The sequence below is a fragment of the Xiphophorus maculatus genome, chromosome 7, assembly GCF_002775205.1.
Source record: "Xiphophorus maculatus strain JP 163 A chromosome 7, X_maculatus-5.0-male, whole genome shotgun sequence".
Taxonomy (NCBI): domain Eukaryota; kingdom Metazoa; phylum Chordata; class Actinopteri; order Cyprinodontiformes; family Poeciliidae; genus Xiphophorus; species Xiphophorus maculatus.
The window spans coordinates 11,628,390-11,648,187 of NC_036449.1; the positions used below are offsets into that span (position 1 = coordinate 11,628,390).

Consider the following 19,798-nt stretch of genomic DNA (forward strand, 5'->3'; position numbering starts at 1 on the left):
AGGATCACAACATGGAAATAAAATTTCTATTTCACGTTTTTAATTTGTCCTTGGTATGTAATTTTCTTAGCGATTCTTGTTAGCTGTAAGCCATAGTCATTCAAATAAAGAGAGTGGCTGAAATTCGTCTCTCAATGCATGTTTAACTTTTTTAAATTAAACTCCTGAAATAAATTAACTTTTCGATTATATTCTCATTTAGTGAGCTGCACCTGCAGGCTACGTCCACATATCCGAAGGATTCCCTTTCAAAGTCTGCTACAGTCTTGCTTTCAGGTGAATTTAGTAGCTCCTGCTTTTGTGAAACAGTGGAAACGAGGGCAGCCCAGCGGGCAGGAGGAACTCCTCCCCTCACTCTGCGATCTGTTACCTCCCCCTCCTTTGGAAGCACCAGCAGCAGCAGCAGCAGCAGCAGAGGAGCTGCCGTGCCTTTGACGGAGCAGATACAGTAAGCCGGAGTCAGAGCTACACCCCACATAGCCATGGCAGACAACGCCGGCTTGGAAAACCACCGCATCAAGAGCTTTAAAAACAAGGGGCGCGATGTCGAGGTGAGTTCACTCGGGAATACAAGTATTAGTGATCTTTACTGAGTATGTTTCAGCGCAATAAATGACTGTCTGCGGGCCTCGTTAGACAGTCTGGCCCCAACTGAAGCTGCCTGCCTACCAGTCGGCTACCTACCTACCTAGCTAGCTAGCTAGCTAATTTCAGCTACCATAAGGAGTTCGCCATCAGATGTCCTACTAAAACACGATACAGATATTTGAGCTTGTAAATACGAATGCTATGGCGGTCGACAAATTCACTGAACCTTAGCGACGACTGTTTTTCAGCAGGAAGCTACGCGGCGGTTGGTCCGCTGTTAGATTTGAGGACAAGCGGTGTAGCTGTCATGTTAGCTTGCTGTGCTGGATGGATGGACACCGGGTCACAAGCGAGGCTGGGCCTGCCCGGCTTCACAGCCGTGTCGTTTCTGGTGTTTTACAGCCAAATCGCGCTTATTGACTCTGAGAAAAAGACCCTAAGGTCACACCACAACGTTATTATCTAGGAAATAATATTTTATAGTAATTTATACGACTTGCCCACAGTCACCATACCCACCCCTTCTTGGTAGCTAGCTAACGTCGTGAGGCAGCTAAACCAAGCTAAGTCACCAAACGCTTAGCTGAATGAGAACGATGTTTTGACCTTACAGTTTTCCATATAGGTAAAAACAGTTGCTAGTTCTTAAGAGAGCTTTACTTTTGAGCAAATAAGCAACACAGACGATATTAACTTAAGCTAGCAGTGTTGGTGGAAGCCAGCATTGAAATTTTACATGCTTGAACGATAATGCGCCAAACATGCAGATTACAGAAGTAGAGTAAGTGGACCTATTTTTGAAAACAACGAGCTTTTGGCTTGTACCCTGTTTGCAAATCTGCATTAGCAAGCGCATAATTTAGCCGGCATGTCTAAATTTAAATGAGTGACTTTATTCGGTGAATATGCCATAAGCCATTCAGACAAATACAACCTGTGATTTTAAACTACTAAACAGGTTTTTCTGTTGAATTGGCCATACTTGGTTAGTTAGTCACCTTTGCTGGTTCTCAAGGCCTAGAGCTAGTTGACTAGCAGATTTCTGCAGTACCATTTCTAATCAGGTGTGTATGAGCAGAGACACTTCTAAAACATGGAGGACAGTAGCCCCCGAGGATCAGCATTGACAACCACTGACCTACATAAATACGAAAAACAGACTTATTTTTCTAGTTGTTTTGGTTTCAAATGGTTATTACTCAATGTAAAAGTCTAGCCTCCCTAAAGCATACTTCCAAGTACAGATTCGTCTAGTAACATCACATAAGGCCTAAAGCAACTCATCAAGATCCTTTTGAGTATGGGTGCATTTGATTTGTCTTGGAAGTTGAAGCTCAGATCTAGGAATGAACTTGTTCAAACTTGTGGGAAACCAGTGGGATTTGCTAATTGCTGTGGAGTTCACTACTACTAGCAATACAAGCTGATAATGTCATTTCTTACATTTTATGTGTTTGACTACAAAGAGAACATGTTGACAAATTCTGATAGTACAATCCTATGGGAGCCTTTGGTTTGAGATAATATTCATAAAGTATAGTTTACATCTGCAACTTGCACAGTTTCATATGTGTGGCAGCCATATTGGATGCTGAACTCATGTCTGCTTGCACACCTCTGACTTTCCCAGTCAAACTTCTGACTTCAGTTCACACTTTCTTTTTGTTGTAATTACGACTTGGGACTTTGCAGTTCATAATGGTAACAAACATCAAGTCCATTACTAGTATTTTTCTTGCTTTGCCCTATTTATTCTTTTGTTTTGTATCAAAGTTCTGCTTCAGATGTATTGAGTTGTATTCTGTATATCTGCAGAGAAACAATGTAGCCTCATTCGAGAAAACTGAATAGATTTTTTAAATTATTATTATTTGGCAATAATAAAACACATGGAAGTGTACTAGAGTGGAACTTGAGTGCAGTGCAGTCAACAGTGTTTGCTAATGTGACACGAAGCAGAACAGGCTTTTTATTTTCTTCTGTCAGCTTTAAATAAAAACATTTGTGAGATCCTACAGCTCTAAATTTTATTCAGCATCCAAATTCTTTATAGTCAGTGTTAAATTTTCTTTGGGGAAGAAATACTCCTTGCAATGTGTGAAAACTTTTTAAATCTGGGATAAAGAATTGCAAATATTTAGACTTATTCTACTTATGCATGATATTTAAGCAATTTCTCAGATGGCATATCTATCAGTCATGGGCTTGCCAAACAAAAACATGCTTATGCTTGGTCATTCTGGTTTAATGTTAATCCTGAGATAATCCCCAAACAAAGGTATGTCTGAAAATGGTTCTTCAAAATCTACTGTGGTGGCGATTTGAGTTTCACTGTAAACTTTCCAAAACACAGCTCAACTTCTCATGTTGGTAGTTGTTTTGAAACCAGGAGTCTGGTTGAGAAGCACGTGGCTACCACGATGTAGTGTCTGCCAAGTGCATTCCTGATGCTATTCAAGGCATCTGGGATGTCTGACCCAGGCCTTCTTAGAATCTTAGCATGAAATTGAGTTTTTGAACATGGATGACTCGGGCTACAGCATAGGAAAAGGGTTTATTTTGGTCTGTCATAGATTTGGTGTCATCTCAGGCAACTTTATTGAATTGCAAGAGTAATGCCAAACATACTGTGAAAGCCATGACTTATTTTCCCAATATATTTAAAATACAGTTCTTGTTGTGAGTTTATTGTAATACCAGCAGTAGAAATGTGAGCAAATAGTTATACACTTCACATATTTAGATATTAATACATTTAAGTTTACAAATTATTTGTACTAGTTAATGTTCAGATTAGACCATTACATGCTCACTGTACAGTAATAATTTCTGATTTGGATCCATGTACTAGCATTGCCATTGGTTTGCAGTGGTTGGGATATGCCTCTCTTATCCCCTGCCTCCTGAGTTTCGACTGGCCCAAATTACGTAAGAGTCTATTTAGGAAGGCAACACGAACCTTTTTAAACAGTCACAAGATCATAGACCATTTCCAACTCCAATGGATGATCTGGAACCCAAGCAGACATACAAATGCAGCAATTAGCTGAACCCTTAAACTGTCTTTCATCAGTTGGGTTGGGTTTCGGTTGATTTACAGATGTCTTGCCTTCCATGTTTTTGTCTGACATGATTCTGTCCCTGAACATTGAAATGTTTCTGTCATCTAATGAGAAGAAAATGGTTTAACTTTTCTTTTGCTTATATATTTTGATCATAACCTATGTACTGTATTACTTTGAAAAGTGTGTAAACCTTCCAGTGTGTATTTTACCTTTGCAGTTAATGTTTGTTAATAAAATAGCTTCTAATTCCCAATTTTCCTCTATTACAGACTATGAGAAGACATCGAAATGAGGTGACGGTTGAGTTGAGAAAGGTGAGAAATGACATATACTAAACACTTTAATACTATTTTAGACTAATCTGAGAACCAAACAAGATTTTTCCATCAAAGCAGTTTCAGTTTTTAACCATAACCTGTGCTTTAGCTGGCTGTTTCTTGGTTCTATGAAAGCAGGCAGTGGCAGGGCAGTCCACCAGCGACCCACCGTGTTTGTGTGTTTAAAAAGATGTTAAAATTTACAAAGATTTGGAGGTTCATTAGTTGGTACCGTAATTTTGAAGTAATAGTGTGAGGCCAATGGGCAGTTGCATGGACGGCGCAATTGATGCGCACCCCTTTGAGCCCAGTTCAATGCATCAACTGTAAACCTAGCTTAGTCTGTCTTAATATCAGTGTTATTGGTGTATAAAAAACTTCATTTAAAATAATCAAAAGATGCTGAGCCTGGTGGGGGGACAAGTAAAGCCTGGTGACCCACCAGGCTTATAATATATTGAGGGAAACCCTGAATGGAGGTTGTAAACATGGTACTGTGTACATTTTGATTGGTTGTTTGCCTCCATTAGCCCACCTTCGGCTTGTGATTAAATAGGTCCAGGTTTTCAGTGCAAGAGTTGATGCATACGAAGGTAGAAGATGGTAAATTTTTTTCCATGTAGTGTTGCATTTTGATCAAGTGTTCTTCATGTAGTTCTATCCCCAGTTTAAAAAAATGGCTGAGGTTCTTTAACACAAGATTAATGTGAAGAATTTTGTGGAGTTTATTTGTTTGTTTCGTCTTCGTGGAGCGTAGTCTGGCTGAAAGACTAACAACTGTGAAGGCTCATAGTTGTTATAGCTTTTACCCCTTCAAAGTGATCTTATCTTGGGTCAGTTGCATTTCTGAGCTATTGTCTGAGAAATCTATTTTTACAAGGGATGTTTTATTTTAATTTTTTAATTTAACCTTTATTTCACCAGGGAAGCCCCATTGAGATTAAAACTCTATTTTGCAGGAGAATCCTGGCCGTGACTGGCAACCGTACACAGACTACAAAACATTCACAGCAAAAGTTAACACCGTCATAAATAAGCTGCCTTTCAATGCTTTTGTTATAGTTATACTGTCTTTATTTTCTTGACACTGTCAGGATTTGTTTAGCACAGCCTCTGTATAGGTCAGGATCATAATTGGAGGAACTTTGGGCGATTTATTGACTCTTATCATACAGGATAATTTCCATACATTGTTTCCATTTTATTTTCATACTGAGACTAATTAAAATTTAATCTACAACAGTAGAAAAAAGACTAATTACAATTAACAAGGTTGTATTTAAGAAGTTGCACACATTTAGCACTTAAACAAGTAGTGATAAATTATTTTTATTAGTAAACACTACATCTAAATTATTACATGATTGGTTTAATAGATCTTTGTGCTGCCAAATCAACAGAAATCTTTTAGAAACATGAGGCACATGTGTGAGGTATCCGTACCCCTACTGCCTAAATTTATGAGCGAACTAAATAGTTACAGGTATATTTTAAGATATTGGTCCCTCAAAACTTTTGTTTCAATTTTCTATTCCCTTTTTTAGACTCTAGTTGTTTCTAAGAAAAGATTAAAGCAAGAAATTCATTCATACACCGTTCAATCTTGTGTGCTTTACTAGACATAAAAAGAAGGAAAACAAAGACTTTTAACAATGCTTAAAATCTAATTGAATATTTTATGAAATTCAAAGCATTGGATAAAAGAAATGCATTTTAAAATAAAAAATAATTGAAAATCACTTCCTAGCATCAATCAAAAACTGAAATTGAATACATATTTAAATACAGTTGTAGAGCTTACACCATTTATGTTCTGTAATGAAGAATACTTCAAGATAAAAAATATGTGTAGTACATTTTATAAGCAAAGGCAGCCTTTTTTTATTGAGAGCCTAAGCACTAACATGACAGGGCCAGGGGCGTGTATTCGATTGCAACTCCAAATACAACGCCTCAGTCAAAATCTTCTTCCAGCTGTAACTACTTCCTCACCGAACAGTGTTGTATTTAGCATGGTTTGGTAGCACTTGGGACAAAACACCGGAAAAAATCTGATTTTTCTTTTTTAGTTTCTGACCGCCTGGTCACTCATCAGGCCCTATTCAGATTATAATAGACTGATTATCATCACCAGCTGTGTTTTTTTCTTCTGTGTATCTCAAGTTTTTCTTTTATTGTAAATATAAAGAATGACTTTATGAACAGAGTGAACAAAGGTTTTCTTGCCATTGTGCTTTGGCATTACTGAGGTGTCACACACATGCATAGGGGTGATTTTTCACAGCTGCAGTGTTTCTGGGGTGAGAATTTGTGAGGAAGTCTGTGCTGTTAAAACAAGAAAAACCTAGAGCTGCATCTATAAAATTTTAGCTTTTGGGTAATCTTTAGTAATTCCTTGGTTATCAGAGTTGTCACATATATGTTATGACTGGCTATCTAGAGTTTATTTTACTGTTTTTTCTTAGTTTTTGAACTATTCAGCATTTAGACACTAGCCAAACAGAACAAAAATGTAGTAATGTTTTCCATAAAACATGTCAAGTCACCTTGGTCCAGAGATTAGTTGTCAGGATGTCTGTTCCAAAATTTCAGGCTTTAATTTATCCTTTAATTTATCAAAGTGCTCCAGTCTGAACAAATATAAGGAGAAATAATAACCTAAAATCCTGTAAATGTAAAGTAATTGCTGACATTGCTCTTTTATGTTAAGCTAATTGTGTTTATAACAGAGTATTTTTGCTCTGGCCAAAAGTTTTGGCATCCAGAAATTTATTTCTCAGATTTTCTTCTTACCATCCTCCCATTCTTGATTTATCTTAATGTTGTGCGACCACAATAACTGTCCCCAAGAAACGTATAACTACTGTGGTATCAAGGCTGATCTACAGTATGTGGAGTGCTTACTCCCAAGCAGGATTACATTTCCTAAAAGTATTTAGATTTAGAAAATGTAAATGAGATCATCCTCATCTTTTTTTTTTCTAGAAAAAAATTCAACTTTTTAAATAAAAACATCTGATGTCTGGCAGAAATTTGTTCCCACTTAGTTTTCTGATCAGCATTTAAACATCATTCGAATCCTTTAACCTAACGGTTGAAGAGATTCAACCGTTAGGTTATGTTTAAGCTTTTGCTGAGAGCAACTCAGCCGTCAGGAATACTGGCTGAAGTAACAGTACTGAACGTTTTCTATGTGAAGTACTAAAGCGGTTCTGAGTCTAGCACATTCCTTTTTAGCCGGATCAGAGCAACAAGAAGCACTGCACTAGCTGATTAGTCATCAGTGACGCACGTCAGCATGATGCACAGGAATGTAGGGCAAGGGAATCTCCTCCTACCACTGACTCACATGCCTTGCAGACGCATGCTGTGTGAATATGAGCTCGTCGGAGTTGCAGCATGTTGGGATTTAGACTCGGGATTCAGTGTCTAGCAAAGATTAATTTGTGCAGGCTTTTTTAACCTTCTCTTTCAAACTGACCACTTGGCTTTCAAGCGAGGCTGCAGTTAAAGTATTTATCTGGGTTTTAGACACAGTCTAAGATATTAGACTGTGTCTTGTGGTTGTTTAAACATTCATGAATATATTAACACTCCTCGCTGCCCTCCTGTGTTTTCTCCTTTGGTCAGAATAAACGAGACGAACATTTACTGAAGAAGAGAAATGTCCCACAGGAGGAGAGTCTGGAGGACTCTGATGTGGATTCAGACTTTAAAGGGGTAAGTGTGGGAGTATGTTGGACTGAGAGACCGGGTTGTTAAGATAACAGGTCATAGGGAAACAAAATAAAACAAACAGCTTTTGCGCATATTTCAATAGCTTTAAAAATAATAATAAGAAGCCATGAAGTTCTGGGAAAAAGACAATTATGCTGTAAAACATTTACCGCCTCAAAATCAAATGCGTTGTATAGAGCTGGCCATTATTCAGAAGACAGGGTAATCAGATCTGCTTAAAGGCATTTATGAAGAAATTCTAACCCAGTGCTGATGTGGTGAGGATATTTTCAAAGTTGTGATGATTGTGTGAACTCAGATTATGATGCGAGGATGTTGAGTTTCTCACCACGAAACATCCTGTTTGTTTTGACACAGAAATGTGTCTCACTGGGAGCCTGTAATTTATTTTGATGGTGAAACTGCAATATTTGAGTCATAACTGTGTTTTTGTCTTGTTGGGGAAAAAATGAACTGAATTGAATGGTGCTTCATAGTTGAAGCTGTGCTGTATTACATGCTTGATGGGCAAAACAACACCAGGGTCAGGCAGCAGTAAACACCCACGTACTTAAGATCCAGCACTGCAGCCTCAGGCGGCAGCCTGTGTGTGTGTCTGGGTGAGACTAGAGAAACCTATCATATGTTGACACACACTCTTTATCTGTGAAGACCCAGGCAAGAAACGCATGAGAGGAGTTTGATTCTAGAGACTGTATCTTTTGTTTAAAATTCATCACATGTGAAAACAACTGGAAAAAGATAAATTCTTTATCTTTTACATAAAAAAGCAATTGCTGTTTAATCACGTTCTGATGTATAAATATAATTTATACCAACAAAATGTCACTGAACAGATTTGAATAAATTTTGTCTTCCAGTCTTACCAGTTTGTTTCAAATGCAATGAACATCAGCTGTGTTGACATGTGTAAGACTTCCAGTACGCTGGGTTTAGGCATGTAAAGCTCAACACAAACTGTGTTTTGTTTTGTTTTCCTTTAAAAGTGTCCAACACTATTATACAACAATATTCAAAACTAGTTAATGAAACTAAAGACGGATCAAATAAAAATAAAATTGTTGATGGTCAGAAACTACTTTGGGAGATGGTTGAAATATTCAAATCTTTTGTATTTTTAATATCATCTCACCTGCCCTAATCTTGCAGTGGTTGAAGCTGCATACAATTTCACATATGATTGGCTCATTTAAAAATGTACTATCATTATTACTATGGAAATTGCACAAATTATGTCCCCAATTATTTATAATTATTATTATTCCTTATGTTACTATGTGGAGCTTTTGTTGTTGCTGGGCTCACAAAAATCTCTTCATACGTAATCAAATGGTACTCAAGTCTTTGCTACTCCTATACATTTACATGAGAGTGAGGTCCTTCAGACTACTTTTCTAGCTTTTATTTGTTTATTTTTTAATCATTACCCCTTTGCCAGAAAAACCCCAGTGGAGTATTATGGTCTGAAACGCCAGAGATTGGTGTAAAGAAATAAATATTAACAAGATCATATTTGCGGAAATTTCAGTCATAAAATTGTGTAACTTGAGGAAAAACAATGTACAAATGCAGTTTATTGTGGTTTTTAAAAAAGATGGACTTTGTTTGCGAATTGTTCTGTTTCAAAGTTGTTTTTGCTCTTCAAATGAATAGAGACCAGTTTAAGTTCTGCATACTAGACAGAATTGGTAAAACATTTTCCATTTTGAAATATTCTAGTAGAACTGCACAATATTTTGCAACTATATCCTCACAGCATTATACTCCTAATATCAAGATGTCAGATTTTGCAAACCAGTAATTTATTCAGCCCGTTGGAGAGTCTTTCAGTGGTAGAAAAAATGTGGATTTATTGCAACTGATGGTTGCAACACATATAAAATAACATGGACTAGATTTCTAATAACCCTATTCTTCTCGTTTTGCAGCAAAATGTTACACTTGATGCAATCTTACAGGTAGGAATTAAATTTATCCTATGATTGTTAAATCTGTCCTAAATATTCTGCATGTTGCACAAAATCTGTGCAACATTGATTCTGGTCATTGATTCTATATTATATCATATAATCCTGTTTTTCTTTTTAAACACAGAACGCAACCAGTGACAATGCTGTTATACAGCTCAGTGCAGTGCAAGCAGCCCGGTAAGTTGCTCTAAAACCAAAGAGTGTATGCTAAAATGACATGGGTTTTTATTAATAATAATCCTGATGTTTTGGTTTGTCAGAAAACTTCTCTCCAGTGATAGAAACCCTCCTATTGATGACTTGATAAAGTCTGGGATCCTGCCCATTTTAGTCAAATGCCTGGAAAGGGATGACAAGTAAGTCTGTTCAGATATCTTTTATGCAACACATCATTTATTAAAATAAATAAAAAGACATATTTCTGTATCCTTTTCAAAATCTGATGCTACTGTAGCAGGTTTTTGTTGCAACAGTGCACTGGGCTTGTTGTTCCCCACTGTGACCACACGTGAGAGTGTGTGTGGAGGCATGCAGGGCAGCTGGCTGGCTCTCTCAGCTCAGGCCAAGCCAAATATATCGACATTCCTGTCTCTAAGAGTTCCCCAATTCCCAGGACCTTGTGCTCAGTCAGGGGACAGATTGAATAGCTTGGTTGTAAGATCCTTAAGGAAGAAGCGGTATAGAAGTTTATAGTGGAATCAAACAATAGCTAGACTGTGAAACCTATTTATAATGCATTAATACTCTGTAAAAGAATATCTAGTTTTAACTGTTATGAGAAGAAGGTGTGCTTAAATGACATCTATAGCCATTTAAAAATAAAACGAAAGTAATTTAAAGGTCTTTAAATTGGGTCTCTGAATTCTCACTACTAACTAACAGAAAGCTCGTCATGCCAAAGCGATGTTGTTTATTTGACATCTGTGCTGAGGAGGAGTAAATCAAACCCTCAGAGATTCCAGATAATTATTGGAGCCAGTTAACTATTTATTGTGGCAGATGGATTAATCACTTGACCACAATATGTTGATTTATTTTCTTGTGTTGCATCAGTTTTTCTGAAAAACAATTAATTATAGTCCTCTATCATAAACTCAACCTTATTCTGCTAAGGAGTCTGAACTCTAAGTCTATTTGCATTTAATATTTTACTAACAAGGTAAATGTCGATTATAAATGGGGCCAGTTGATTTTTTTTTAATGATAAGCAAACGTGTTGCTTATTATTAACTGATTTAAATGTGCTCTTAATCCCACAGTCCTTCACTTCAGTTCGAGGCAGCTTGGGCTCTGACCAACATCGCCTCTGGGACATCAGCACAGACTCAGGCTGTGGTTAAATCAAGTATGTTGACCCGGCATTCTGTCTTCCCCGGTGTTACCCCGTCAGTCTGTGTTTATGTACTGTCTGCAGTCTGAGGAGCTAGCATTTTTGTATTTTTTTATTTATTTATTTATTTTTTTAAGTTTAGAAAATTGGTCGCGTTTCAAAATAGACAAATTGACTCGCTAGTGGGACAGAGAAGGTGAATCCGACTGAAGCTTTTGCTTGAAGTTAGAAAATGCACTTTAGGAATACATGCAAAGTGTGATAATAATGGTGAATGTCATAATGAGAGACTCATTAGTTCCTCTCTTTCTGCATATTTTCACTGAAAATACTGCATCTGCCTACAGCTGATAGAGCAACTTTTGTCAGAGGATCTTAATGCCACAATAACATTTTACTGGAAGAATCGTCCCAGAAGTTATTGCGATAAACAATAACATTGTTGTTTTGAGATCATTTTCAAGTAACATATTGATAATGGCCTAATAGTTCAAGTTCATCCTTTCACAGACTGATAAACTGAAATTTTGTAATAAACACTTCACAATGGAATTAAACATATTTCAAATATCCAAAATAAAACACAACAACCTCAAACTATAAATATAACAGGAATAAAAACCAAACACAACCAAAACATAAATAAAATGGATTACTACATTTAATCATCAGAATTTATAAAGTTCATTTTAATTTATCATGCGATAAACTGTTTATTGTAGTAAACAAGCATCAACAAATACATTGAAAGTATAAAGATAATGATTGCTTTTATGGTTTATTACCTCTTTATTACTGCAGTCCAAGAAGTTATTCTCTTATTGATATTGTTTAGAATAAAATTCTAATGACGATAAATTTCCCAACATGCAATACAATCTGATGCTTCATGTCTGGACTGCATGTGTGAGACCGTCATATTTACCAAGAAGAGAGTAATGCTATTTATCATGTGAATTTGTTCGTTCTTTGCTTTTTGAACAGATTAAGTGTGAAAAAACCCCAACTCAAGTCTAAAAAATTATTGGTCAGATTTTGATTTAAATGTGTCCCAAATTAACTGGAATTTCCAAAATTCTGATTTTTTTGTTTATGCAAATGAACCAAGTAGAGCGTTTAATTTAAATGGTGCTTATCGGTGTTGCAGACATGTAAGATAATTTGAAAGTGTTTTGTCTGTGCCAAAGTTTACAAGGCAGAGGCAGACACTCAGGCCTTGACCCAGAGGAGGTGTGTGTGTACCCCAAGCGTTGCTTTTATCATTAAGAACACGGCCAGTAAATTATTTATGAAGGTTGTTTTGTTGTCGCCTCCGCTTCAGTTTCCAAGGGATGTTTGGGGCCCCGGGTTGCCACAGTAGATTTATGTTTATTTTGGCTTCAAGTGTTCTGGGAAACAAGCTTTTCTGTGGAGTCACCTCGGGCAGAATTTTGATTTGTTGATGTTTGCGTATCCAGATGCAGTGCCCTTGTTCCTGCGGCTGCTACACTCTCCTCACCAGAACGTCTGTGAACAGGCCGTATGGGCTTTAGGAAACATCATAGGTGAGTGTGGCCCACTGACACAAGTGTCCATGAGCAAGCAACAGCCCGAGCTGAGATGTTCGTCACTTCTTGCTCAGGCGACGGTCCACAGTGCAGGGATTATGTCATCTCCCTGGGCGTAGTGAAGCCTCTGCTTTCTTTCATCAACCCATCTATCCCCATCACCTTCCTCCGCAATGTCACCTGGGTCATCGTTAACCTCTGCCGCAACAAGGATCCGCCTCCGCCCATGGAGACGGTGCAAGAGGTGGGTGTGCCCGGAGAGCAATTCGTCCATTAGTGTGTTCAACTTTTCCAGGGAATTTTCTGTTCTCATAATTACTACAGAAGGAGGATGGAGTGTAAAACTGTGATTATTCAAGTTTGGTACCTTCCTTTCCACAGCAAGATTTCACTCTCACCATTTGTACAAAGCACGTTAAAAAAGCTGCTATAATTCAGCTCTGTGGATGGCAGTGATCAGCTGGCATTAGGAAACAGAATCCCAGTAGACACTCTTTGAGGGAGGAATTTGATGTAACAAAATACAGAAAATCAACAAGACAAAAACAAATGGATGCACTTAACAAGCTGTTACCAGTTGCCTTATGTGATGTCATCAGAGCGAGGCGCACATGGTAGCTTGTTGTAGGAGTGTAGATTTACTTTTGATTTAAAAATAGAAAGAAAGAAAACAAATGTAGCAATATCAGATTTTCTGGTGAAAAGAAATCCCAGATACAGTTTTCCATACACTTGTATCACTGTGCTGCAGATTTTAATGCAGACTAGTTTGCTGACCTGCCAGCCTCATGCTAGCATGGTTACCCAGTTCTGTTGTGACGTTTTTTAGTTCTGTACCAACAAAGCTGTTTATGTCCCAAATCTAACTTTTCCTTTTCCTTTTCACAGATTTTGCCTGCTCTCTGTGTGCTAATATATCACACTGATATAAATGTAAGCATCGAACTGAATAACATTTTTTTTTTACCCATGCCGGTTTTAGACTTTGTGTGTTTTAAAATTGTGCAATCATTGTTCACCTCATTGCGTTTAGATACTCGTAGACACAGTGTGGGCTCTGTCTTATCTGACGGACGGAGGAAACGAACAAATCCAGATGGTCATTGATTCTGGAGTTGTTCCATTTCTTGTGCCTCTCCTCAGCCATCAGGAGGTGAAAGTTCAGGTAAGACATTGTTCTGCTGAGCTGAATGTTGTTTGTCTCTATAATTAAGTAAATTGTTTTTGTTCTCTTGTCTTCAAACTCCAGACTGCAGCTCTGAGGGCAGTTGGGAACATTGTGACAGGAACAGATGAGCAGACCCAGGTGGTTCTTAACTGCGACGTTCTCTCACACTTCCCCAATCTGCTCACCCATCCTAAAGAAAAGATTAACAAGGTATCGCAAACTAAATGGTGCTTTTTGTTCTGTTAAAAATGTCCGTAAACTTATATACATTTATAAACATTAACGCATTGTCATGATGGTGTAAAAATATACTAATCAAAACCCAGCCGTAGCATTTAACGAGAGTAATGTAGCCATTTAAACTCTGATAATAATGTAAAGGATTAAAGGAGTTGGTTTTAAGTCCAGGAGTGGTTGTTATTGAAAGTGTTTTTTCTGCGGTGAGTTTTTTGGGGGATAGTTTTGACCATTTGTGATTGGTTTGTTTACAGGAAGCTGTCTGGTTCTTGTCCAACATCACAGCTGGGAACCAGCAGCAGGTCCAGGCAGTTATCGAGGCCGGGCTAATTCCTATGATCATCCACCAACTGGCCAAGGTTTGTGCACATTAGAGGAGCTGCTGGACATTTAAGCTTTAGTTCTTTCTCATGGTTGCAACAAATCCGGTTTGGAAAAATATATTGTTTCAGCGCTAATCTGATGTTTTTGCTTGTTGTTTTTATTTTGTATTTTTTAGAAACATGCTCTTAGAATGAAATGATCACCTAGATTTAATGTCTGCCCTAACCGTATGCTGTGGTAGGACTTTTTGCTAACAGACTGGCTCTCCACAGGGTGACTTTGGCACTCAGAAGGAAGCAGCATGGGCTATCAGCAACCTCACCATCAGTGGAAGGAAAGACCAGGTGAGTCTGACTTTTGACGTAGAAATCTTTCATAATTCACTTTCCTTAGATTTAAGTTGCTTTAATTTGTGAATTTACCTGTTAAGGTATTGACCTCAGTAGTAAATCTTTACCAGAACATAAAGAAGTCTCATTTGACGGATGCATCTTGGAAATATTTTGTTCTTTAAATATCACTGTGAACGTTGAGTAAGCTTGTTTTCCAGACTTGTAACTGTGTACCTGTGTTGCAATAAAGTATGAATGTGGTGTGTATGTATGGGTTTGTGTAGGTGGAGTTCTTAGTGGAGCAGAATGTCATCCCTCCCTTCTGTAACCTGCTGTCAGTGAAGGACTCTCAGGTGGTGCAGGTTGTCCTGGACGGCCTCAAGAACATCCTCATCATGGCTGGAGACGAAGCCAGCACCATTGCTGAAATCATAGAGGAGTGTGGAGGTCTGTGTTCATTCACTTCGTTTTGGTTAACATTAGGAATGGCCCTGTTAGGACAGAGATGTGAAGAATAGACATTCTTAGCTAATTGTAAAATAATAAATATGGATTTCCACTAGAGGATTTTGCTAAATGCAAAGTATTTTTAAAAAAGGTTTGATTTTGGATTGAGATCACAAGAAGCACAATGATGATGTGATCAGAGCATGTTAGAAAACCTAATGAACAGAATTCAAATGTACTCTTGTGAAGAAGAAATTTGTAAAACATGAATGGGGGGAAAAAAAGAAAAATGTAAATAGATGTCATTGAGCTCTGCTGCCTTCATGCCTTTTGTGATGTCATCAGAGGTATGTGGGTTGCAACTTGTTTTAGGAGGGTACATTTTATTTTTAACAACAAAATGGTTAAACTTGTAGAAAACTAAACATGACATATTAGTTTATAAAACTATATATATATATATATATATTGCCTTTTCTTTCACGTAGGCCTGTCATGATTATAAACTGTCCTAAAAACTATTGCGATAAACAATCATATTGTTGTATTGAGATCATTTCAAAGTAATGTATTGATAATCACATCATAATGCAAATACATCCTCTCAAAGATCAATAAACTAAAACATTTCTAAAGAACACTGGAACAGGAATATATTTTAAATATCCATAATAAAATAAAACAAATGACCAACAACAATAAATAAAATGGAATTAAAAACCAAATACAATCAAAACCATGAATATAATGGATTATAAAGTCTCTGTAAACAAAATTGCCCTTCACATAAAAATTGTTAGGGCCAAATAGGTAGAACAAGAAGTACATGATTGATTTAGTGCTTTTTGCAACAGGCTTAATTCCCCATATTGCAGTATCAGATTGATTTGGTATTTTCTCCCAACAGATTTTTTGTTGTACTGAGTTAGTTATATTTGACTCTTAACAAGTCTTTCATAAACTTGCATCATTCTCCTGCTGGCTGTTGTCATGCAGCTTGGCTTGCTGAACTGCTACGATAATGCAGCTCAGTTCTGACTTTGTTCTTTGCCTTGGATGTGATTAAAATTTAATGATGAGCAGATCACCTGAGTAAGGAAGCTGCTGTTGAAGTTTACAGCCTATTAGTGTAAACTTCATTCCACAGGGTGGAAAATACTTTGCAATAGCTACCAAATGACATACGGAAAGCCCAAATTAGTTGGATCGACTAAATAATGAAGCTGATCTAAAAATGTGCCAGCTCTTCACATGAAAAATAAACGCTGACTTTTAAAAATCAGCATTTTTTTTTAGACTTATAAAGCATCTGACCTCTATTAGTTTTCTATCTGTGCTTAGAAGCAATTGTAATTGATTTTTTAGTGTGTGAAAGGGAATTCTACAAAGCATATTCAGTTTTGGCAACAGAATAAATGTTTTGCTTGGCCTCCTGTTGAAATGTTGCTGTCCTTCTTTTTAAGGTTTGGAGAAAATAGAAAACTTGCAGCAACATGAGAATGAAGATATCTACAAATTAGCCTTTGAGATCATTGATCAGTACTTTTCAGGAGACGATGTAAGTTCTCCATCACCAATTTGCCTTTTTTTGTTTTTCTCCTTTTTGTGTTGGCTCTAAAATCAGTTTGGCGATATCTGTTGTTTTCAGATTGATGAAGACCCTAGCTTGATCCCTGAAACCACTCAAGGAGGAACCTTCAACTTTGACCCTGCATCCAACATGCAAACAAAGGAGTTCAATTTCTAAAAAGCCAGGATGTTTGGTTCCACTAGTTGCAGGGGCGTCCTGTAATTACCGCAGACATTCATCCATCTCTCCCAACAATCTGGCAACCCGGTACAGAAGGATTTTAAAACACCAATCTCGCCACTAAAGGATTTAAATCACAGCCACTTCTGCACTGTGGGGAGCTTTTTCTTTGTCTTGTTTTTTTTTTTTTTTTAAGTTCCTTCTAGTGCAACTCTTCATACTAGTTGTTCTGCTGGCAACCTGCATGAGGAGAACTGTCAGTGCTGCCAGTGCTTCTATCACTCAAAAGTAAAACCAGAAGGAGGGGAAAAAAAGCCTTCTTGGCAAGATCCAAATTGCCAAATGTCAAGTCTTCACGACAGAAACACAAGCACATTTTCAGATCCAACCGCGCGCACACACTCTCACATTTATATATAAATGTATAGAAATACATATATGTATACACACTTTCTGACACTTGGGATTTGTGTGCATTCTTCTGTTAGAAGCCGTCATATCAAATCTGGGGAAGAAATACTGCTGTTGGTTTGTGGTTTTATATTTTGTGCTTTCCCTCCCTTGGATCGTCACCCCCTGCACGCGCACACACACACACACACACACACACACACACACACAGACACAGAGAGAAACACAATTGTACACCCTTGGTCACGATATTTCCTGATGAACAGGCACACCCCTCTGTCACCCGTTTTAAAGAGATAATCCCCGAGCTAAGCCATGATTACCACGGACCCCCTCCGCTCCGCCCACCCAGGAAGTGGAGGTGTGAAAGGGCTCAAAGGTAAAAACAATAGAGGAATCCGTGGCAAACTGACTGACGGGACTTCTGACTCAGTTTTCAAAGTTGTTTTTTTTTCGTGTGACCTCTGTCAAAATATTAGACTCTTTTAAAGGAATTCATCAAATGTGAAGAAAATGCCATATTTTTTTTTCTCTCGACACAAACAGCTAATGTCCCTCTACAGATTCAGAAGAGCAGCAACTGTTTTTTTTTTTTTTTTTTTTGGTTGTCAAAATATGTAAATTTCTGTCACCAGGCGGACGATGAAGGCACAGAGACTTACAAAAAGAGGGAACGCATCAGCCGTACCATTTGCCCCGCCCTGCAAACTGTTTTCCTCTGGACTCCCCTGTAATGTGAAAACTCAGATATGGGGGCAGGGTTTGGAAAAAAAAAAAAAAAAAAAAAAAACCCTTCAAACTGAAATCAAACCATAAAGTTATTTTTAGCTTCCTTTTTTTTTTTTTTTTTTTTTTAAAAAGAAGAAATTCTCACTTTGAACGGATATTAATTTCGCATTTCAGCCTGGTCTGGTATAATCTGTGGAATATTTTTATTTTTTTTAATTAGTTTTATTTTCCTCCAGTCTTATGCACACAATTGAGGCACGGTGACGTCTGCCTGCAGAAAGGGACCTATGCTCATTGAAGACTAGCCTCATACAGAGTGCGGGTCCTGATCTTTATAGTACTTAAGTACTTTTTGATTAAGAGGTCACATGTCATCACTCGATTTGAATAATTGTAAAAAAAAAAAAAAAACAAAAAAACATGTGATGTGTATCTCTCCTTACCGTCTAACAAATATATGAATATATTTACATAAAGCCTGTACAAAGCTGCTGCAGCTGACGGTCATTGGATGGTTGATAACTATCCCACATGGCTGGGGAGGGTTTTTGTTTAGTTTTTTTGGAAGCAATATTTTATTTTATTTTATTTTTTCTTTTGACTTGCAAATGTATTGTGATGACATGCTGATAAATTGGAGTAGGCCGGGTTTTTTGGTTTGTCTTGTTTTCACCTCTTATTGCGGTGACGGCTGTTTTGAAAATGTACCGTCCCACGTTCCAGTTGGTGTTTAGATCCGGGGCCGAGGCGACTAAATTTAAGTCGGACCCCGAACCTCAGTCTTGTAGATGAATCCGCTGGTTGGCTGCTAACTTTTCAGATTATTGGGGTGGGCGTACGGAGCAGCGACTGGATCACAGTGGGGGACTTTAAATATCTGGTAGGGCTGTTAAAAGCAGCCAGGACTTTTTTTTTTCCTTTTTTGGGGGATTAGCTAATATTACTGAACAAAACTATTGAGAGGGTGTACAGTCATGAACTAGCAGACTAGACCGAGCCACTTTAAAGATCTACAATTTTGTTGTCTTGTATCCAAATTGGATGCAAGCTTATGTTTGCAAGATTTTTACTTGCTAATAAAAAGCTGTTTTAAGTGAAATAATAGGAGAAAAAGAAGCAACAGACAGCGTTTTGGCCTCTGATTGTTTGTATCTTTTTATAAATTTTAGATTGAACTCTTCTCTTTAAGGTGGCTCATTGATGCTTTCAACTCTTGTGCATATTAAAGACAATAATGAGTTGAGAAATCATTGTGCCTTTTGTTTTTTGTTTTTTATTTCAACTGCGAATAGATTTTTCTGAACAAACGGAGCAACTGGAGAATCTTCACACGGGGGTAAATTTGTCTTCTCCCTACTGTTGCAGTTTGCCATTAGGAATGGTCAGTGCTGCTCTTTGCTGTCAAAAACAACTGTTTCTTTCATATCTTTTACCCACTGAACAATGTACGACACCATTCCTTCCTCCCTGACTCCACAAACCTCACCGGTTTGCCATAATTTCAGTCAACAGACCGTGGTTTCCTATCTCACCCTCAGGACGTCGTCTGTGTTTCTGATTCTAACCAAAATAAACTTGCTGTCTAGCCGTTTGTTCCTTGTAGCTTCCAAGTGTTTGTTTCACACATCCAGGAGATTTTCTTGGGTTGGCTAAAATGTGAGAAGTTTTCCACAGAGAGGGTTTCCAACTGTTGGAGATAAAGACCAAGAAGGCAATCATTAACTTAGCCTTAGACTTTGAATAGAGGTTTCCCGTGGAGTCGGTCCAAACAACGCGATGTATAAGATAACCAACTTAAAAAATGAGACTTAAATCCTCCTGACCTATATTCACATGTTAAATATT

General features: G+C 37.6%; 1 protein-coding gene across 1 annotated transcript; it reads left to right on the forward strand.

Annotated features, from left to right (window-relative positions):
* The first annotated feature begins 354 nt into the window (after positions 1-354).
* Positions 355-18,023, forward strand: kpna3 (karyopherin subunit alpha 3). Its single transcript, XM_023337198.1, has 17 exons — positions 355-551; positions 3,923-3,967; positions 7,601-7,690; positions 9,637-9,666; positions 9,803-9,855; positions 9,939-10,034; positions 10,938-11,023; positions 12,466-12,552; positions 12,630-12,799; positions 13,444-13,488; positions 13,589-13,720; positions 13,805-13,933; positions 14,215-14,319; positions 14,557-14,628; positions 14,901-15,063; positions 16,527-16,621; positions 16,712-18,023. Exons 1-17 carry the CDS (start codon positions 483-485, stop codon positions 16,808-16,810), a joined length of 1,566 nt encoding a protein of 521 aa, XP_023192966.1. The 5' UTR covers positions 355-482; the 3' UTR covers positions 16,811-18,023.
* Positions 18,024-19,798: the final 1,775 nt, after the last annotated feature.